Raw genomic sequence first — 21,960 nt, forward strand, 5'->3', positions numbered from 1 at the left:
GGTTATGAGCCACCATGTGGTTGCTGGGATTTGAACTCAGGACCTTTGGAAGAGCAGTCGGGTGCTCTTACCCACTGAGCCATCTCACCAGCCCTCAAAGGTGATTCCTGAGGTCTTTCAACCGCAGGGAGGAGGGGGCAGGGCACAAATATAGGATAAAGAGGGAGGAGGCAGAGACAAAGATACATGTTTTTCCTAGGTATGCTCCCAGGGACCTATTTCATCTAAACAAGTCACACCCCTTTCCACCTCCCCCTAAAATGTGACTGTGTTTGCAGAGGGATCTATCAGTTCACTGATTAGCTGCGCCCTCAGGATCAAACCATCTCCCCAAAGCTCACTGTCACATGAGCCTGTGGGGAGATGCTTCAGCGTCAAACCTCAGCAGTGCTGGAGTTTCTCTGCTTGTTTCCAGGCGGACCCTGTAAAACGTCAGCCTCCACAAAAGCAGAAGAACTGTCTTACTCATGAATTGTACCCCAGGAGGCTCGTAACGCTTGCTGGTGTCTTTTCTTAATCTTCCAGACACAACCCACATACCTGCTTTAAGACACCTAGTGTGACTGGAACTTTTAAGATTAATTTTTAATTTCAATACTGCATGTGTGTGTCTGTATGGGTGTGTGCATGTGAGTGCAGGTGCTTGCCGAGGCTAAAAGGGTCTCAGATTTCCGGGAGCTAGAGTGACAGGTGTTTTTGAGCCACCTAATGTGGGTGCTAGGAACTAAACTCAGGTCTTTCCAAAAGTAGTATACACTTTTAACCACTGAGCAATCTTTTCAGCTGCCCCCTCATCTTTTGGGACACAAGATCTTACTCTGTAGTGCAGAACAAATATAGAATTCACCATGTGTCCTGAATCTGCAATGATCTTCCTGCCTCAGTCTACCAAGGGCTAGACTATTGCATGTGCTGCTTTGCCCCACTGGTGTGATGCAGTTTCACAGCTGTACACTATAAGCTCTGTCCTGTTCACTGTTGTGTATCCAGCCCCCTAGTAGGCAGCGAGCATGTGGTGAATGAACAATTGAAAGCCCACTGGGGTGAAATCGGGCAAAGAGCAATAAGTCAGTGCTGGGGAGAGGGGCAAAGGCCTGGGCCATACAGAACACTGCCTGGGATTAGTCCTATCGCTCCTAATTGACTGTGTGGCCTTCACTTAGAAACTTGCAGGGTCATACTTTCCCTAGCTGAAAAATGAGCAGGATGGGCATCCCTCAGGGTGAGCCTGTGGCCAGGAGGCGCTAATTCTAGAAGTTTGTATCCCTGCTTGGTTCATTGCTGGCCTGGAGCCCTGATGGGCAGCAGAGCTGTGCAGAGGCCACTCTGCAGAAGAGACTTGGCCTCGGGCCTTCTGCTGGCAGGAGGATCCTGGTCTTGGCCCCTCCATACTTTTTTGGCTGGGTAAGGAGGCAGCAGGAGGATTTGATTGATCTTCTCTTCTGGGGGGTCCTCCCCATAAATCTCCTTGGCCCACTGGGGTCTCCTAGGACTCAGGAGCAATAGCCAGTGCATTCCTCGGTTCTGTGAGTTTCCAGCTAGTACCTTTTGCCTCTTTTAGTTCCTCACTCTGAGTCCATGTGTGAGGCCGAATGCTTGTCTGCCCTGATCATAGTCCTTTAAGTACCAGAAGGCTTCTTCTCCAGGGGGTCAACAGTCTTTCTCCAAGTCTGACCTTGAGATCACATGGCATGGCCTTGAGTAGACGGGCCCCAAGCTTCCAAAGAGTCAGGACTCTTTAACCCTATTGTACCATGGACTCCTTGTGTGGTCCAGTGAAGCCTACAGCTTCATTCTTTTACAAATTATTATTTATTATTATTGTGTGGTATGTGTGAGAACATATCAATGTGCACACATGGAGGTCAAAGGCCAACTTTGTAGAGTTGGTTCTCCCCTTCTATCTTTACGTGGTGTGATGGTTTGTTTATACTCAGCCCAGGGAGTGACACCATTAAAACCCTGTTGAAGTAGGTGTGGTCTTTTTGGAGTAGGTGTATCACTGTGGGTATGGGCTTTAAGACCCTCGTGCTAGGTGCCTGGAAGTCAGTATTCTGCTAGCAGCCTTCAGATGAAGATGTAGAACTCTCAGCTCTGCCTGCACTAGGCCTACCTGGATGCTGCCATGCTCCCACCTTGATAATAATGAACTGAACTTCTGAACCTGTAAACCAGCCCCAATTAAATGTTGTCCTTATAAGAGCTGCCTTGGTCATGGTGTTTGTTCACAGCAGTAAAACCCTAACTAAGACACGTGGGTTCCAGGGACAGAGCTCAAGTCATCAGGCTTGCACAAGTGTATCACTTGAGGAGACATCTTGCTGGCTCCCTGTGGACTCTTTCTCATTGAAATGTTTTTAGAAATATATAATACAATGCCCAGACCTGGACAGCAAGCCCAATTGTATTAACACATGGTTATCAAAATATTAGAGGCGTGTTTGTGATAGTTTAAGTGTGTCTTTACACTGTGCCTGGCTGGATCTGTGGACGCTCCGTGACTTCCTTGGTTACTTTACGTTGCATGAGTAATAAATATGTCTAATATCCGCAGCAGTTGTGGGGTAACAGGAGAGCATCAGAGGGCTGTGGTTTTAAATCTTCATTTGTAATGGAAGGAACTTGCAGATTTCACTTACAGGTTCGTAAGAAACAGATGCACCATCCCCTGTCCAATGGAGTGCTAACTGAAGGGCAGCTGAGTGAGTGAGACTGTGAGTGGAAAGGGGCCTCCACATCCCTTCAAGCATCCCTCTGCAGGTACCCTTAAGGGTGACCTGGTCTTTGCCTTCCCTGGAATTCCTATTGGGATAGTTCTGCTCCCTGTCTGGAACACACTTTCCTAGGGTTGGACAGCTCCCGAGGGCTTTCACTGTGGAGATTCTGGGAACTCGGGTCAGGGCCACCTGGGGCTAATCACTTTATCTGTCCATTCACTCTGGGACCTTCTACTCTCTCTAGGCATTGTATATTGAGATTTAACTTTATAATGTGTGTGTGTGTGTGTGTGTGTGTGGTCTATCCTTGGAGGTTATCAGTATTAAATGTACAAACACAGAAGTCATTATGGCATGGTGATTTGTAAGAATATCTGTGTGTGTAGACCAGAGGATTCAGGGGGGAAGGTGAGGTGAATGAAGTCAAAGAACTCTTCTGGAGAGAGGGACCTTTAAAGCAAGACTGGGAAGGTCACTTTTCCAGGAGAGACTTGAAGATGGCATCCCAGGCAGAGGGCTATAATAGAGTAGGGATCAGGCCCCAGAATTGGGGGCCTTGGGCCAGGTGAGGCTGAAGAGGGGGGCTGAGTGTTCTGCCCCTCAGGCACCTGGGGAAGGAGTTGGAACGTTATTTTAAGGACCAGGAGTAGTCCAAATAAGAGCCTCCAGGCGTTTGCAGGCTTGCAGCAAAGATGAACACGAATGCACATGGGAAGAGGGCTTTGTAGTCCAAGCACCCACCTGGAGGGCTGGGATGCGGCTCAGTGCTCGACTGCTTGTAATAGGCCCTATAGACTTGTGTCCTAGTACCACAGGGGGAAAAACAACAAACACGAAAGAAATGAAACACCCAGCTTTTTCTCAGCCTGAGCTCTCTGGCTGCATGGCCTTTCCCGTCATAACTTTCTATGCAGTTGACAACCTGGCTAACTTCCCCTCAGCGTTGCCGGCAGGAAGCCTTCCTTAATGATTCAGTCATCTTCTGTTACAGCAGAGCTCTGGGTACAACATAGGTCATGCTTGCATCACCAGTGACTGGTTATATGTCAGTGGATGTTTTCCCTCCCTGTAACCTACCTGTGAAACAGGGTGGGAGTTGGGCCGCTGGAGAGAGGGAGCGAGGCTTTTGACTTTTCCGTTGTTCAGAATGCAACCTGCACCCCAGCCTGGGATTGGAGCTGCACAGTGCCACCTCCTGGCAGTAGGCAGAATGGCAGGCAAGATGTTGTGGGAAGGGAGGAATGGATATTTTTGCGGGGTGGGAGGGGAGCACTCTTGAGTGAGGATAAGCACACCAGGTCTAGCCTGGTGGAAGGTTCGTCTAGGGGACCGGTGATTCTAGATGAGAGCTAGGTAAGAAACGGGAGGGAAGACCGACTGTGGATAGAACGGCTGCCTGAGATGAGGACTGGAGTTCTGGTGAGACCCATCCAAACTTTTGAGATTTAGCCAGACTGCAGGGGACCCCTTTGTTTGTAAGGCTAGGGAGAAGAGCAGTTCCCAGTGTGAAAACTTCCAGGCATCAGGGGTCTGGTCTTAAAGCCAAGTGCTCACCCATCCCCCCTCCTCCTCCCTGCTTTCCGGAACAACTTGTTTCTGTGTTAAAGTCTGGGACTTTGACCCGGGAGCTGTTTTCTCCCTTTGGTCACCTTGTGTCCGTCCACTCATGTTCCTCCTTTACTGTGCTCAAAATATAGTTCTGGGAGTCTCTGCTTTCCTTTGGGGTTTTAGAGAAGTTGGGAATGCTGGGGGGAAAAGACTGTGGCTCCCGAGCTGGTGGCAGAGGATGAACTAGTGAGTGGGTACCACCAGAGGAGCCTCTCTCTACACCTCTCTTAGACTCCACATTTGGCTGCTGAAGTATCCCAATATTCTGGGATTTTACTTTCCTGCCCCCCCCCTTTAAACCTGTATGTTGGGTCTGTATTTGATCCCTCTGTTTAAAACACACACACACACACACACACACACACACACACTGCATCCTGAGGGACCCATGTGTCTTACCTTGAGACATTGCCACTCACCCAATTGCCTAAGTCAGAAACTTAACCTGAGAGTTTCCAGTTTCCAAGTGGGCAGCAGTTAGTCACTTGTCCAGAAACCACACCCTGGCTTTCCTACCTCCCAAGCACTGATCAAAGCCTTCTTTAAGGCAGCCCAGTCAGTGGCTGCATGTCTCCCAAGTCTCCCTCTCTCACCTCTGATGATTTTTTTCATTTGCCCAAATGGAGGTCTGACCTTGGTTTCCTGCAGCCTGCTTAAAACTGAGGAGGAAGGCATGGTGGATATTTGCTAATTCCACCCCATTCCTTTCATTCCAACCTGTGGTTCCCTGGCTGTTCATTAACATCCACCAAGGCAGCTCCTCCATGCTCCTGAAGATTCTCAGCCCATGTTAAGAATAGGTTAGCCATGTAGAGTTAGCCATGAAGAGTTTCCCTACAGCCTCTTGGGGAATGGTCACAGGCTCACAGCACATGCATGAAAGTAGTTGTGCAGACATGCACTCAGAGGAAACAGGCACTCTCACCTGTTTTGTTTTTGGTTTTTTCTTTGGACAGGAACTAAGATCTGTGCCTTGGGACAAACAATGCAGTGGACACCCTCACAAGTGTCGTCTCATCCACAGTGCCCTGGCTAGTGTTTAATGTCACAGCCACCTATTCTTAGCTTCCTTATTTCCTAAATCTGGTCAAGCCAGGTTGATGTTGGCTTCTTCGGAACATAAATTTAGTCTAGTGTTGGACCAGGATCACAGGCTCTATGTTCTGTACTTGGGGACAGATGGGCATGATGACTGTGCCCTGAGGCTTCCTGAGTACCTGCCTGAAGCCAAGACAGCATGAAATCTCCTGAGTGTGCACTGGAAATGGCTAAGCGCAACGTTCTTTTAGGAAACCATGCAAGCAACAGGGACTGCCAAAAAATTCTTTCCCCTCCTTTCCTTAGGAAAGGGGTCTAGCCTGCTCTTGCATCTCAACTCCTATATTCTGGGGTAGCTGGGACCAGGAGGCCCACCACGGACTTACGCCCCAGACTTCAGTAGGTACTTGGGCTATTCTTAGGGTTTGGAAGGTCTGGCAGATGCTATGTGTCTTGCTGGGTGGGAGATGTGCTTCTGCAGTGTCTGGCCCTGTGGTGTGGATTTCTGGGGGACAGATGAACTTCTCATGGCTATTCCGGTCTGTAGACTGTGCCTGGGGAATTTGGAAGACTCAGGGAATGAGCAGAACAAAGGAAGAATGCTAAGACACATGCATGAAGTAGGCATGCACACATGCACATAGTGGAGGCAGGCTCAGGGTTCCCACCTGCTTTGGACATTCCAGGGAACCACAGGTTGGAATGAAAGGAATGAGGCAGAATTAGCAAATATCCACCATGCTTCCCTCGTCAGTTTTAAGCAGGGTGCAGATCTCCATTTGAGAAAATAAAAAGGTCATCGAAGGAGGGAGATGTCTCCTCTGATGAAGGGAGGTGGATCTGAAGGCAGATGTTGAGACTTCTGACCAAGTCAAATCTTGTCTGAGGCCTGCCAGGTTATCAGGGACTGTGATGTTGAACTGGGCTATAGGGAATCACTGGGACTGGTCAGGGCTGGGGACTGTGAAGTGAGTCTCTTTCAGGTGAGGTAGGGTCCTAGAGTCTGGCTTGGTGGGTCAGAAGCAAGAAGTGAGTGAAGGGCTGATGTAGGGGAAGCAGGCAGCTGAGCCTTCTCTGAGTCTTTTGCTCACAGGTGTTTTCCTCTGGCTCCCTGAGCCAGCTAGTGCTTGTCTCAAGCCTACTGTCAGCCTTTCAAGAAGCCCCACCCACTGGGCTCATTCAAGGCAGGGCTGAAAATGTCTCAGCTGTCCCTGGGAGCAGGAAAGGTGAGCTCAGTAGAAGACTTCTGAGGCAGAGTGAGTGTGGGAGGAGGCGGGGACTTTCCCCTTACTTCCCCAGTTCCCTGGGCCCACCTCCGTAACTGGTTTCTAAGGGGGTACCTTAAATGCCAGTTTGTTGGGCTGGGCATATGCCAGTCCCGGCAGCTCATTTCCATGGGAGGAAGGGCAGTTTCTCTTCACCAGTCTGCCAGTTCTTCTTCCCCCGCCCTCTCTCCACTTCTGCCTTACCCAATCCAGCCTCTCCTTTAGAGTCAGACTGCTCTCCAGCTGATCTTAAACAAACACCCCAGACCTCCAGCAGCTCTAGGAGTCAAAAACAGCAGCAGTGGACCGAGGCCCTACAGCTGCCTGCAGCCATGCTGGCCCTCAGTCTGGTCGTGCTGGCTCTGCTCACCGAAGTGGCACCTGCCAGCTGTCAACAAGGTAGCACAGGACAGGGGTACCTGGGTTGCAAGGAGGGGAGGGGTGGCAGGAAAACAGTGACCGAGGTTGGATGGGAGGATGTTTGTACTGTGGCAAGCACAGGGCCACAGTCCTCTGACTTAGCTTCTGTGATTGATTTGTTTTCCTTCAGGGAGAGGTGCGACAACAGGGAATGTGTTGGCTCTGGGGTTTAGGGGAGGAACAGGAATTGAGATCCAAACCTCACAGCAGGAATTGTCCCAGAGACAACTCAGTCCTGGGGCTAGAAGCAGAGGCTGGGACCCGTCCCAGTGCACCCTTAAATGCTTGCTCTGGATGGGGGCTGAGGGGTGGTGAGATTAAAGGCATAAGCCACTTGACCGTATGACCTAAGTCCTCTTTCTCACTTTCTCCAGAGTAGTCCCACTGTGGAGGAACTCTTCACCAAGCTCTTTCTGTCTTGCTGTGTGACCATGAGGAAATTCCTGTCCCACTCTGAGTCTTAGGGTTTTTTTTTTTTAAACTCGGTCTCAGTAAATCTTACCCTGCCCACCTTTCTTTCAGAGCTGCTGTCAGGTTGGAAGTATGAAAGGGTTTTGTACCCAGTAGTCTGGTGTCCAGAGGGGGATGGCAAGGTTGTTTATATATATTTGCTTCACTTCTGAATCCCATGTCTTGGAGGCCCTCTGAGAAACGAAAGTACCAGAGAGATTTGAGTAACTTCTTTCACGAAAGAAGCGGTCCAGGACCATTTTTCTTCTGCTTTTGACTCTATCCCTTGCTCTATAAGCTCTCCCCATAGTCACAAGAGGAGGAACAGAAGATTGTAGTCCCTGGTGTCTGTGAGGAGTTAGCTATAAGAGCTACAGAAGAAGGAAAACAGGAGGGGAGCTCCCAGGGTTGTTCCCAGTGCCTGAGCATCTTAGCCCAGAAAAAGTAATGGGCCTGAGCCCAGGTTTCTTGAACAGAGTGGGAAGGACATAACCATAACATGGGCCCTTGCCGAGCAATCACGTGCATCTTCTACTAGGGGTTCTAACCTGGAGCTGCCATGGCTACAGCCCAGAGTTCCGTCAGCCTTTCTTTCACCAACACCTGTCACCCTTAGAAACATCACTAAGGATAATCAAGCCATTACTGCAGCAGAAGAGCATCTAGGTGGACTCCAAGAAGGACTTTGGGGTGGGAACGATACAGGCTGAGGTCTTTTGATGCCCAGCCTCTCATAACATAGGATGGCTCTAGTCATTCAGTCCTGTTTGAGGGCAGGATTCTCCCCTCCCAGTCTCTTGTCCTTTCTTTCCTCCTGAGACTCTTAGCTGCTGGGTATCTTGCCTTTGGGGAGTGAGATCTTCAGTCTAAAGGGGACAATGGTTTTCCTTGGGGCTGCCAGTGGCCTGAGGAAGATTTAAGTGTTGGAGTTGACATCAAGGGTGAAAAGGTAGAAGGGATACTTGGCTAGACCTTAACCTGGTCGCTGACCTTTGTGCCCTGTTCACCCTGTTGGAGAGGATAAAGGGGCTCCAATCTAGAACCCAACATCTTAACTCTCTCTCTCTTACCTCTCCACTCCCCAGCTGAGCAGCCAGCACTGAGCAGCTCTGGCCAGACCTCACCCCTCCTAATCCTCCCAGAGAAGCTTTATGTTCTAGAACTGGATCTTCCAGATGCCAGCCCTGGCCTGGCCTCCCTGGGCTAGTGGGAGGGAGGAGGGGCCACTCCCAGCTGACTGACAGGGAGGCCCAGGCCAGCCATAGGAGCTGCCCTTTGGTCTCTGTTTTCTTGCACTTCTAGGGGGTTCTTGCATGTGACTGTTGGGGGTGTGTGCAAGAAGGAAGCTCTGGGACCTGAGCCTCAGGGGAAACTCTGAGGCGTGTTCCCTTTTTGGCTGCTCAGGTTTTCTTCGGACTTCAGTAGGCGCTGAGCCCCCATCCTTCCTGCATACTTAGAAGAGTATGGCCTTATGTCTATTCTGGCCACTTAGATGTCTCCCTGGGCACTACAGAGTGCCCAGGCTTCTCTGTGCCTGCAGCCCCTCTTCCTTTTCCAGGTCTAGGGAACCTTCAGCCCTGGATGCAAGGCCTCATTGCTGTCGCTGTGTTCTTGGTCCTTGTTGCAATCGTCTTCGCCGTCAACCACTTCTGGTGCCAGGAGGAGCCGTACGTGCCATGTGAAGGCCCCGGGCTGGGTGGCCCCTAGTGGTCAGGGTGGTCCTCAAACCTTTGCTGTTACTCTAGTAGGGGATGACCTCAGGAGTTCTCATTAAAGTCTTGTCACTGTGAGGAAGGAAAACCAGGGCTCAAGTGCCCAGGAAGAGCTGATTGATGACAGAGTCAGCTTGGAGCCTTTCTGGTTCCCAGGCCTATACTCTATTGGCCTCATTGCTCTCTCATCTCTTTCTGCACCCTGCCTCCGGCATGGACTTGGGAGAAAAGTCTTCTCTTCTAGGTGTCTCAAATGTTTTTTTTTTTTTTTGTTTCTATTCATGGAGTTGAGATGGGAACCTGGCCTTCCTCTTGAAACAGAAGGCCCCGTCCTTTTGAAGGGTCAGCTGCCTGTGATGCAGTGGTTTCACATGCACACAGACTGGATAAGCAATTCAAGTCAAAGGCAGTTGAAGGCAACAGAGTGGTTTGGGGGCTGGGAGGGGGCTAATTAGCATGACTTCACTGATTGCACAGTCACCCCAAAACCTGACGTGCAGGAAGTCAGTCAGAGAATAGGGTGGTGCAGGAAAATATGCATGAGTCCCACGTTTGGGGCCTGGCACTAAGGCCAGCCACCAGGCATGAATGCATCAAGATCAAGAGCCCCACTGAGGGAAGCTACATTGGCCTTAGGGCATCTTTTCCCAGATGTCATTAAGGTAGCCTGGCATCCAGGGGTCCAGCAGCCCTGCACAGCATTTGGAGAATGTACAAGGAGCTCAGGGTGGAGGTGGATGGAGCGTCCTGTCCCAGCGTGTGGCTGGAGAGGTCAATAGGACCTGGGTCAGGCAGTACCCATGACGAGATGATGACTTTAACAGAGTTAAGTCCTTCCAGCTGTTCCATGTGGGTGCATGGTACGTGAAACAAGCAAGCTTAGAGACACATGAGGAGGCTGGGTATGAGGACGGACAGTTCAGACTTGGAGGGGACAAAGGCAGTTCGGAAAAGGGATGGGTCTAAGCTGTTTGGAAGGGAGCCTGGGAGTTGATGGAGGGAGGGAGGGAGGCAGTAGGGAGCTCTGAGGAAGGACTTGGACGACTCTAGAAGACTCCCTGAGGCAGAGGACATTGAGAGCAAGTGGAATTGACTTGGGTGGGACGTGTCTGGTGTGACATGCCTCTGGATGTCTGAGGACAGCTGAGCAGGTATAAGCGACCAAAGAAAAAATCAGTTTCAGGAATGGGAAGGCAGGAGCTTTTTGCCAGAAATGCACTGTTAGCTCTCTCTGCTTTCCGTGGCTACCAACCACATCGAATTTGGGATGTACTCTTGAGTCCTGCTGGGTCTAAGATGGGGCTGAGGGTGAGTGCACGGAGTGAGTGGAAAGAGACCTGGGTCTCAGGACAAGCATCTTACAAATGCCTATGTTCCCTACTTTCCTTGTGGATCAGGTAGGAGGGTTGTGAGGCGGGAGGAGGAGGAGGAGGAGGAAGAGGAAGAGGAGGAAAAGGAGGACACTAAAACTGGTGTCTACTGGGCCCCAGGGGCAGAGGTGCTTTCTGAGCTGGGGGTGCTTTCTGCTTGCACCTTGAGAACCAGATCCCAGAAGAGGATCTTCCAGGATGGGTTGGAGTGGACAGTCATTGGTGAGCCCTGCTGATAAGCTGCTTCTCCAGGGAGCCTGGGAGCACGGTGATGATCATTGGAAACAAGGCAGATGGGGTCCTGGTGGGAATGGATGGCAGATACTCCTCAATGGCATCTGGTTTTAGGTGAGGTGATACTGGGGGAGCTGGGAAAGGTGGGGAAGCCAAGGGGAAGGGCTGATGAAGAAAGGGGCTAGTGAAGCGAAGTGAAGTGAGGCTAGTGAAGTCCTCTGTGAGGATTCCGGTGATCCATGGGAAGACAAAGGGAGAAGGTAGTTCAGGAGGTAGTGGGTGTCATGGGAGAAGGGGTTCAGTGCTGAAACAGGGAGTCGGTGAAAGGGAGCTGTGAAAAAAGAGTTCTCTGGAGGCTCAATGGGTAACCAAGGGATTTGGGTGGGGTTGTTTCTAAGGAACCTCCAGTCCAGGCACACAGGTCCAGATATGTTCGGGGAGGCAGGGGAAGGCTCAGATGCTAATTCTGGAGAGAAAGCTGATGCAGGATGGTGGGGGTGGGGTGGGGGAGTTGGGGGTTGAGGGGGATGGAAACTGGAAGCCAATGACCCAGTAAGCCTTACCTCCTTTTTCAGGTCCAGCGAGCACAAGAATGCCTACGAGAATGTTCTGGAGGAAGAGGGCAGGGTCCGCAGCACACCCATGTGACAAGCTTCTCTGTGGCCCTAGTCCCAAGGCTACAGGGAATATAGAGTTGATCCCCGCCATCTCACCCAGCCACTACTCTTCAGGAATCCATTGAAACAAGCTGACCCCCCTCACCTCTCTTGAATCACAGTCATCTCAGGCTAGGACTCAGACCTGTCACATGTGCTGTGACCCTGGGCTTTCCTGGGGTCTTCTACCCAGTTCTGAGGAGCCTTGTAAAGAGATGCCTGGCTCAGCAACTCCCCTACCCGTTCCTCCTGCAACTATGGAAGTGGCTCTTATTTCTGTGAAATAAAGACTTTTTATACTTCTGGGGTGGAGACTCTGACCCAGCTTCCAGGCTCTAAGCAAGGATTCACAGGCTTATTTCTTTTCAATTGTGTTAACTACCTTCTAGGATCCATTGCCAAGGTGAACTTACAGATTATCCAGAAGCTCTGGACCCATAAGGGAGATAGGGACTTAGGAACCCAGTTGGAGAGGCTGAGGCTGTTTCTAAGTGGAAATAAGAGAGAGAAAGCTTGTCTCCTCTGGTGTCTGGGTATGTATGGGGAACTCCCTATGGGTGTGGACATTCCTGGGAGAGTTGAATTCATCCCTTCCTGTCAGTGGCTCTTGACTCTTCAAACTAAACCCTTCCTCGGCCTAAGCAGGCAAAAGATCTTCCCAGGAGAGGAAGACACTGATGAGAGCTGGATACCCTGGACATCCCCAGCCCTGGTCCATTTTGAAATGTCTCCCAGGGGCAGAGGGCAGGATGAGGCCAGAGACCTGTGTGAGCTTAGGAGTTTTTACCCTGGTCTTGTTCAAGGCTGGGCCCTTATGAAAGAACATCCTTGTCCACAGCTCTTCACGGATCTTCTGGATTTTTCCTATGCAACACTCTTGCCCACTCTGTCAGCTCTCTCCCCTTTCCAGGGCTCCAGAGTGGCGGGCTATATCACATGGGAAATGGTGGGAAAGAAACTGGAGTTGAGACTGAGGAAGCCCAAACTTGTGTTCTCAGTCTCCTGTCAGCCTACTGTGTGACCTTGGAAGAGTTGCTGTCCCTCCAAGCTCCATGATCCTGTGTAGAGGATTTGGCTCATCTCTGGCAGAGCTAGAACAGAACCCAGTCCTCATCAGTATTCCAATTCTCAACCCTGGGTGAGATGGGAATCAGGGAACGTGGTCTGGCAGAGGAGGGAAGACACAAGCACCTGCCTGATCTGGCTCCTCCGCTGTGTCTGTGTGTCTCACTGAACAGCATCTGTCCTTCTGTAGTAAAAACCTCAAATAGAGTCATTTCCAGGCCTCTGTGGAGACAGTGGTTTCAAGATGTTTCTTTGCCACCTGTCTCACCATTTCACAGCGTCCTTGTCAGGGTCACAGCAATTACTTTGTGGTCTAAGGCTTGCCTGAAAGACTCCAGGAATACCCACAAATAATCTCCCTGGGGTTTGGGGGCTGGCCTGCAGCAGAGGTAGAGCTCTCAGCAACAAATGACAAGTAGTGCTTTTGTTCTAGGTTTCCCTGCCTTGCTGTGTGATGATCTCCAAGTCTTTCCCTCTCTGGTCTTCAGCTTTATGGACATTGATAGTTGCTCCTGCTTGCTTGTTTGTTTGTTTGTCTGTTCCCTGTAACTCATGCCATCTCACCCCATTTCTGCCAGTTTGAAGTGTGAACACTCTTCTTTTTCCTCACCTTTCTGAAATTATTCTCATCAAAGCAGAAAGCAAAGCCAGCCAGCTCAGCTTTTTTTTTTTTTTTTTCCTCACTGAGAAACAGGAGATAGTAGAGGCTAGGTCTTGGCTAAGGTACAAATATTTCCTTTCTTTAGTCCAGCCAGATCTGATCCCCTTGTGGGTGACCACATTCCTTCCCACTCCTGCTCTCAAGTTGTTCCTGGGAAGTGTAGGTGGGTTCAACCCCTCTCTCCACCTCTCCCCCGCCCAAGTTTGCCAGGGCCAGGACGGAACCACCTGTGTGAGGTGTTACCAGGAGAGACTTGCTTTCTCCGAAGCTAATCCTGTCCCCCAGCAACTGCAGAGATGCCCTGCCAGGCTCTTAGAGCCTTGGTGCTGCCTCTGCAGGGGCCAGGCTGATACTGACCTACAGTTCTCCTCCCCCACTCGCGTTCCCATCCTGACCAGGGGCTGGGAATAAGGAGCGTCCGCCCCAGAACCGCCAAGACCCTCTTTCTTATCGCCAGCTCCCACCTGCCGGACTGGTCGGATCAGGAGGACAGGAGGCTGGGCCAGGGCCAGGCCGCTGCTTAATGACCCTCGCGGGGCCTAATCTCAGACTGTCAGCCGCACGGTGGCTCGGACAGGCTCCTGGAAGAGACTGATAACGCACCAGCTGGGCCCCCCACCATCTACTGGGCCGCATCAAGGGTCCCTAGGGGCGGCCTCTGGAGGCCTGGGGCGGGGCTGGAGGCGAGCGCCCCGCCCCCGCTGGGGAGGGGAACCCGAGCTCCCTAGTGACCAGGGGCGGGGCCTTACGGATTCACACCCGTGCTCATGCCACATTCTTCGCTTTCAACGTAAGACCTCTAGGCAATCCAGTTTCTCTTTGTCTCTTTCTTCGCCTCTTAGAACGTTTTGGTTTCTGTCCTCTGTATTTGGCCCAGTCTTCTCCTGCTCCTTCTCCACCCAAGCTTGATTCCCGCTGCTGGCTTCCTCTCTTGTCTCTTCTGCTTCTAGCCGATTCTTCTCAGTTCTCCCTACCTCCAAGTTTCCCTAAGGTTTATGCTTGGCTTGCAAGTCTTATGCACCGGCTGGAAGCTTTCACTTCCGTGTCAGCTCATCTCCGGCTGGTCTCTACCGCTGGCTCTGTGCCAGTGCACACCGGTCTGAAACAAGCGAGCTCTCCTGCTGTTGGGGACAGTCTAGCTCATTTTCTGCTTCCTGGAATAGCCACTTATAACCTTCTTTTTCCTATTCCACCTCACACGTGTGGATTTCACAGGGTGACATAGGTCACGTTCAAGTCAGGCAGGAAGGGAAGCATCCACCCAGGCTGTACCAGGTGGAGAGAGTTTGAAGCACTTCTGACTTGAGTTTAGTCTTGAAGGGGAACTTGTTGACTGCGGTTGGTTTTGATAAAGGCTGTGGAATACAGGGTGGTTCCTGATGTGGAATGGAGTGGCAGGTGAAGGGGATGAGTTTCAGGGTTACCTCCCTCATACCCAGAGTAATGTGCAAGAAATAGCCTATGCTTCAAGAACTACTAATTCAGACAACTCTTAGGCAGAGCTTCCTTCCCCAGCCCAGGGGAAAGAGGGGTGTGAGGCCAAGTCACATGCTTCCTAGTCCTCCTAGGCCAGCCTCAAGACAAGCACACGGCTGGAGACATCAGCACTTTCCTTGTGGCCCAGGCACCTGTTTCCTGGCAGACCTGCCTAGGGTCTAAGCGCCAGGGTTTGCCCACCTTCTCAGCTTTCAGCTGCTGTCCGAGTACAGGGGAGCCAAGCTTGGCTCCAGACTGCTCTGTCTATGGGATCCCCCACACTTCCTGATCACCCAGTCCCTGCCCAATGAAACTGGTACTGTAATAGAGTCTTTGAAGGCATACTGGGAAGCTGATGTTTTAACATTGCTCCCAAGACTTTCCAGGAAGGCACCTCGGAAGGTGTCTCTTCCTCCCAGGCTCCTCCCACACCAGCCTCCAGACAGCTCCAGCCTGGTGTTTTCTCCGCACATATCCTATCAGTGCGCCAGGGGGCTACCTCTCTGTGTCCGGCTCTAGCGCCATCTCTAGGAGCCCCACAGCACCGGAGCACCTAACATTAGTACTGTACAAGGGTGGACATGGTCAAGGGCAGCAAAGGTGAAAAGAGGCAAAGGTAGAGGGCTAAACTTCAAAAGCCTGTCCGCCTGTATGTATTTTCCCACCCACATGGATGTGGATGTATATGTGCATGCGGACACCTCTCCCAACAGCGCTGAAGGCAGCGATGGTCATCTGATACTCAGTTTTGGAATCGGCAGCTCTGCTGCCATCTGGTGGCTTTACACTCCGTGGGAAAGGCTAACCAGCAGAGTTGTTTTGTTTAAATTTATTAAAAAAGAAAAAGAAAAAAAGAGATCTCGCTCTGGAGCGCAGGCTTGAACTTGGTGTGGTGGTCCTCAGTTTCCCGAGCTCTGGGATTACAGGTGTGAGCCTCTCTGTCTAACTCCAGTGAAGCTTTTGAATTCCTGGTAGGGATCTCTTTATATGCCCAGACTCAGACCTTATCTTAGGCACCTCTCAGCTGTGCCTATGTTTATTGCATCTCCTGCTACATCCTCTGGGTAACATCCTGTTTGCTGAGGGCAGGAGAGAGGTGGGGCGAGGAAGGGAAAGAAGGAGGGGCAGGGAGAGAGAAGAAGGGAAGGAGAAAGGGGAGGGGGAAAATGAATCACAGCCCCACGGCTTCAATCCCCGGCAAGCTGAAACATGTTGGAACCAGGCCAGGGCACAGAGAGGTCCCTGGCTCCTCACTAACCAGCCTTGCACCCCTCAGTCTGTGCCATTTAGACGGAGAGGTCTCTTTATCCAGTTTGCACAGGCATCGTGAATGCCAGTGGATGGTGGTGAGGATGCTAGCTACCAGAGCCAGGGGAGTGTGTGTGCAATGAAGCTGCATTTACAACCACAGGAAGTTTAGTAGCTGGCAGAGGGACATGGACAGGGTCAGTACTGGAGAGGAAACTGGGAATGTAGTTTTGGTCTGGTCCTTCTTTAGGCTGTGTGCTCCCTGAGTTGTTAAGAGTCCAGGCTAGGGCTGGAGAGATGGCTCAGAGGCTAAGGGCCATAGCTAAGTGCTGTTCTTCCAGTTCAGTTCCCAGCAACCACATCAGGCAGCTCCAGGGACCCAGTGTCCTCTTCTAATCCTGGAGGACACACACACACACACACACACAAAAGATCGACTGAACTTGCAGCAGTACTTGAAGAGCCCCTAGAATTGAAATGGGGCAGTAAATGTTGTCTAACAGAGATGGTGTGAATAGTAAAGGAAACACTGATGTGAGGTATCCACCAGAAGATTGCTCAGATATGGGTTTAAGCCAATAGAAAGTCTCTATTAGCTGATTGGCATCTACACTGGGATCCCAGTATAGCCCCGAGCCGTATTCAGGGTGAGCTTTTAAGACTGAAAACCATGTCCTGGATTAGTTAACAAGAGCAGTTAGCCAGAAGCGGAACTACAGAAGCCAAAACACAAGGTTAGTTGATGTCTAGGTCTGTGCTGCTGCAGAGGTCTGTGCTACTGGATGGGTCTGTGGTGTTACTGTGAATGAGTCTGTGCCGATTGATGTCTGTGCTACCGCCGAAGACCATACTAAAGGCTACACTGATGTCTGTGGTCTGTGCTGCAGCCTGAAGTCATGTTTATGTCTATAGACAATACTGCTGCTGGGGACCAGACTGATGTGGGTAATCTGTGCTGCCACCCTTGGGCCATGGTGATGTCTGGACCCTCGATGCTGTCAAGGACCATGTCTGGGTTTATGGTCTTACTGGGTCTGTGTTGATTGCCGAAGGCCAAGGTCAAACAATGTCTGTGGTCTATGCTGTGGCCTGAAGCCATGATGATATCTGTGATCCATCTGCAGTAGAGGGTCTTATCTGGGTCAGTGGCCCTACTGCAAGTGAGATCCCTGTGTGTGAAACTGTGTGGAAGCCCACAATCCACGCTTCTGTGGACAGTAAAAACCAATAAACTAGCTACTATCAATAACTGCAGATGCACTGCTGAGAAAGAGGGACATGGAAGAATTCTGTTAAAACCCCTACCTCTACTCCCCTCAAAAAACAAAATCAAAAGCAAAAACCAACTAACCAACCAACCAACCAACCAACTAAAAAAAAAAAACACCTCAAAAACAAAAACAAACAAAAAACTCCCAAAACCAACCAAACAAAAATCCCAAACCAGCTTAAACAAGGAGCTGTTGAAGAGAACTCTTTAAAAAAAAAAACAAAAAAAAACCAGTGAAGCCAGGTGTGGTGGCGCACGCCTTTAATACCAGCACTCTGGAGGCAGAGGCAGGCAGATTTCTGAGTTCGAGGCCAGCCTGGTCTACAAAGTGAGTTCCAGGACAGCCAGGGCTATACAGAGAAACCCTGTCTTGAAAAACCAACCAACCAACCAACCAAATAAACAAACAAACAAAAAACCAGTGATAGGTAGCTGTCTCCTGAGAGGCTCTGCAAGTGCCTGACAAATACAGAAGTGGATGCTCACAGCCATCCATTGGACAAAGCACAGGGTCCACAATGAAGGAGTTAAAGAAAGGACCCAAGGAGTTGAAGGGGTTTGCAGCCCCATAGGAAGAACAACAATATGAACTAACCAGTATTTCCAGAGCTCCCTGGGACTAAACCACCAACCAAAGAGTACACATGGAGGGACTCATGGCTCCAGCTGCATACGTAGCAGAGGATGGCCTAGTTGGTCATCAATGGGAGGAGAGGCCCTTGGTCCTGAGAAGGTTCTATGCCTCAGTATAGGGGAATGCCAGGGCCTGGAAGCAGGAGTGGGTGGGTTGGTGAGCAGAGGGAGGGGAGAGGGGATAGGGGTTTCTTGGAGGGGAAACCAAGAAAGGGGATAATTTGAAATATAAAAGAAAATATTTAATAAAAAAAAACTGTGATAGGATGCTGAAGTGTAGCTCTCTACAATAGATGACTTCCAGCAGGGCAGCAGGGAGGGAAGGACTCAGAGTTTGACCACATTCCGGGTGAGTATATAGATAACACAAGTTGTACTATTTTTTCATAAGGGTGGGGTGGGGTGAACAGGGAAGGACTTTATCAAATGTGATAGAGGTGTATGATGTGAAATACCCCAAGAATTAATAAAAGTATTATGTTGGAAGACAACAACAACAAACCAAACCAACCAACCAAATTCCCAGATAAAGCATTTTGACACAAAACGTCTCCAAAGGTATCAATGAGTTAATTTTATGTTCACTGTCTACTGCTGGGCATGGGGTCTCCCTTAAAAGTGGTTTGTATACTCAATGAGACTCCATTGGAGAAAGCTGGTCTTTCCTTTTCAAGCAGTTGTCAATTGGAGATAGATTCTGGGTTAGGGATGGGGCTCATGCCTATTTCTCCTCTCAGCAATGGGACCACATCTGGCTTGCACCTGTGCATCCCCTGCATCCCGTGGATCCTGTGCATCCCGTGGATCCTGTGCATCCCCTGCACCCCGTGCATCCCCTGCATCCTGTGCACACTGCCAGAGTCTTTGGGAATTCACATGTGCACCAGTCTTGTGTTTGTAAGCCACTGTTTCTTCGGTGTCCCTCCACCCTGGCTCTTACACTGGCTCTCGCCCACTGGAGGCTCTTTTGCTGCTCCTCTTCTGCGTAGCTTCCTGAGCCCTGAGGAGAGAGATTAGGTGAAGACATTCCACTCAGGACTGAGTGTTTCAAGGTCTCTTGCTTTCTGCACATTGTCCAGTTGTCGGTCTCTGGGTTAGTTCCCATGGACTGCAGGAGGAAACTTTTCTGAGGCTTGCTAAGTGTCACCTGATCTATGGGTGTATCTGAATGTCACTATATCGTCATGTTCCTTTAGCAGTACTAGTGTTTTGTTTTCCTCTAGGCCCATGGCCTTTCTCAGATTCTTGGCCACTCAAGCAGTGCCAGGCCTGGAGTCCATCTTATGGAGTGGGTCTTAAACCCAATTAGATAGTAGTTGGCCACTCCCATGACTTTTGGCGGCACACACCTTTGATCCCATCTTTCAGGAGACAGAGGAAGGGAGAGCTCTGAGGTTGAGCCTGATCCACATAATAAGATAGTAAGTTACGTGTCAGCCACGGTTACATAATGAAACCATGTCAAAAAATATATACATACATGCATACATACAGCATATGAAATAGCATTAACATGCACAGCATGTTAATTATTTTTGAAATTGATTCTGTCATGATATAATGAACTGAATTAGATACAGGACCTAATCAGATATTTTAGAATCACAGCCTAGTTGATTAATATGACATCATGTAAGGGGCAGTACCTGTCCAGGGTCACATGTGGAGATGAATAAGAGGTAGGCTGGAGGGCCTCACCATTCCCAGCCACAGCTGGTGGGCGTGTATCATGCAGGACCCAGCTGCTTTCCAGAATCACACCTCCGTCGTGGTCGTTCTAGAGCTGGTTCTGCAAAACTGCTCTACATCACTGAGGCCAGCCCAGGTGTATAGTGGACTCCATCCGTAAATAACCAGGCCTTTGGATTATTCCAGCAGTGGGCTGGTAGTACAGGACGAGGGTGGTGAGTCTGGGGCTGGCACCAGGGGAAAGAATCACAGAGTGTGGGGAGAGGGAAGGAGGGGGTGTGGAAGGGCTAGAGAAGGTATATGTCAGATCCCTTGGGCTAGACAAGTAGAGCAAGAGGATGAGAAGGGACTATCCTCAAATCCAAGCCTAGTGTTAGGGACGGTGCTTTCTGACACAGCATCTGAGAGCTACCCTGTATATGTAGGGCACTTTCTGACCGTCAACTGAATATCCACAGGATGGCTTACTTTTAGAGGAAGAAAAATTCCACAGGCAGCTAGGGACATTGAACCTTGATGGTTTGACTTTAAATTCATTCTTTACTCTGTCCCGGAGATGGACTCCCTTTACCTCCAGGGTGACCCTTGAGCACTTCAAGACATGAGGAGTCCAGTGTCTCTTCTGGACTTGGGTTTGGAGCCAATCTTTCCTGGCTACATCTCATCTGTCAATCTGATATTAATGTGATGTTGGTCAAGTTATTGACCAAGGTACTCAGTACCAAAGTATGCAAACTAGAGCAAAATAATATCCATTCTATGAGGTTGTGGCAATCAATAAAAAGAGTTATCCTGTCTTCAGAAAGCCCACAGTTAACAACTGCCCCTCCAGTTTTTGCTTAGCTGTCTTGTCTGCAATGCCTATCGTGGCCACTAGATGGCCACACTGTGATTCAGCTTTCTTCCTTGGCAGCTGCTTCTCTCCCACACAACAATGAGACTTTCCCCACCTCCCCTCCCCTATCATGTTCTTTCTTGACTACAGGGCTGTAGATTAGGATTTCTAATTTTCCTTCTGTGGGTCTCACCACGTCCAGGATGGTTCTCTGACATCTCTTTGCATACTACACTCATCAGGTGGACCGAGCTCTGGTCTGTGAATTCCTGGAGGGCTGAGCATAGTGGAAATGCAAGCGAAGTGCCTGCATAGTGGAAGTGTTCCACATTTGTTGACCAAATACCTGTGTGTTAGCCTCACCTGTGTGTCTAGCTTCAGCTAGATATGTACATTGGCTGTATGAGCTTGTACAAGTCTCTCTGCGTTTCAGTTATCTCTAAATGGACAGTAAAATGAGGATGCCCCTCACATTTGCTGTGACAATCTGGTGTCAAGCTACAGTGTGAGAACTGCCATATAGTAGATCCAGGTCACCATGTATAGATATAACACCTGCCTGCCAACCCCTGGCCATGCCTATCCCAGCCTTGTTACATGGCTTATTGGTAGTGTCAGAACTTGCTTTTTTACTTCTTCCTTTTAGAATGGAGGGTTAGGGGAGCCTAGACTTCGCCTGGAGTCCGTCTGGGTCAGCTAAGTCTGGAGGCTTCTGTGCCTGGAAAGCACACCCAAAGCCGGTCCTTCCCTGAAGGGCACCTGATAACCCTCTCCAAGTCCTCAGTGCTTTGTCCAGGGGAGAGCTGAGGGCAGGTTTCTGATTCCTCCCCATAGATATCTCTGTTCAGACAGTCTCTGCCAGTATGAGCCTCCCATAATTATAGAGCAGTGCCCCAGAGAGCATTATGGGTGTTATGAGGACCAATTCTCAGGAGTAGAGCTACCCCATCAAAGAATCTGAGCCCTTCTGAGGCTTTTCCAAAGTCTATGCTTTCTTGCTTTTTCTTAAGGGTTGAATCCATTGATATTTAATCACTAAGTAGTGGAAACAGTCTATGTATGGGATTCCAGTTTGCTTTGAGGGCAAATACTTACCAAGAGCTGTTTACAAAAGGCACCCTCTTTGCCAAGTAGCTATTTTAGTAATACTCCCTGGTCCAGCACTACTTCACGTACCTTCAACAGCAAGGAGGGGACAGTTTACATAGTTCTCACAGAACTAATGATGAACCAGAAATTTCTACTTTACTGGGGCTTAAGGAAAAGTCTGGGGTCTGGGAAGAGTGCCCACTGATAGACTCACACGCAGGTTCACGGAAAGTCCTGGCTGGGACTTCTAGCACTGTGCTGAATAAAAGTGTTGAAATCACATGTCTTCTTCCTGATGTAAGGAGAGAGTCCTCAGTCTTTCAGGATTTTTAAAAGGCACAGGTTTTCATTTTAATGAGACATTTCATTCTAGTCCCAGTTTATAGAGTGTTGTTTTTAAACTAGATAAAAATTGCTGCATTTTACTAAAAGCTTTTTCTGCATCAGTTGGGATGGTCATGTGATTTCACCTCTTTATTCTGTTAAAGTGAATTCCACTGACCAGTTTTTTTGTTGTTGTTGTT

The 21,960-nt window shown here is 49.9% G+C and overlaps 1 protein-coding gene across 1 annotated transcript; it reads left to right on the forward strand.

Moving 5' to 3' along the window:
- Positions 1 to 6,534: 6,534 nt before the first annotated feature.
- Pdzk1ip1 (PDZK1 interacting protein 1) lies at positions 6,535 to 11,809 on the forward strand. Its single transcript, XM_021200935.2, has 4 exons — positions 6,535 to 7,027; positions 9,057 to 9,165; positions 10,833 to 10,928; positions 11,390 to 11,809. Exons 1-4 carry the CDS (start codon positions 6,709 to 6,711, stop codon positions 11,460 to 11,462), a joined length of 597 nt encoding a protein of 198 aa, XP_021056594.1. The 5' UTR covers positions 6,535 to 6,708; the 3' UTR covers positions 11,463 to 11,809.
- The last annotated feature ends 10,151 nt before the right edge of the window (positions 11,810 to 21,960 follow it).

The sequence above is a fragment of the Mus pahari genome, chromosome 6 (assembly GCF_900095145.1).
Source record: "Mus pahari chromosome 6, PAHARI_EIJ_v1.1, whole genome shotgun sequence".
Classification (NCBI taxonomy): Eukaryota; Metazoa; Chordata; class Mammalia; order Rodentia; family Muridae; genus Mus; species Mus pahari.

What these genes read in the sequence shown, in the direction of transcription:
- Pdzk1ip1 (XM_021200935.2), top strand. Translation starts at nt 6,709, where the DNA reads ATGCCAGTTTGTTGGGCTGGGCATATGCCAGTCCCGGCAGCTCATTTC. An exon ending in TTCTGGTGCCAGGAGGAGCC is followed by an intron (nt 9,166 to 10,832) that starts GTACGTGCCATG and finishes CTGCTTCTCCAG; the next exon opens with GGAGCCTGGGAGCACGGTGA. An exon ending in TCAATGGCATCTGGTTTTAG is followed by an intron (nt 10,929 to 11,389) that starts GTGAGGTGATAC and finishes CTCCTTTTTCAG; the next exon opens with GTCCAGCGAGCACAAGAATG.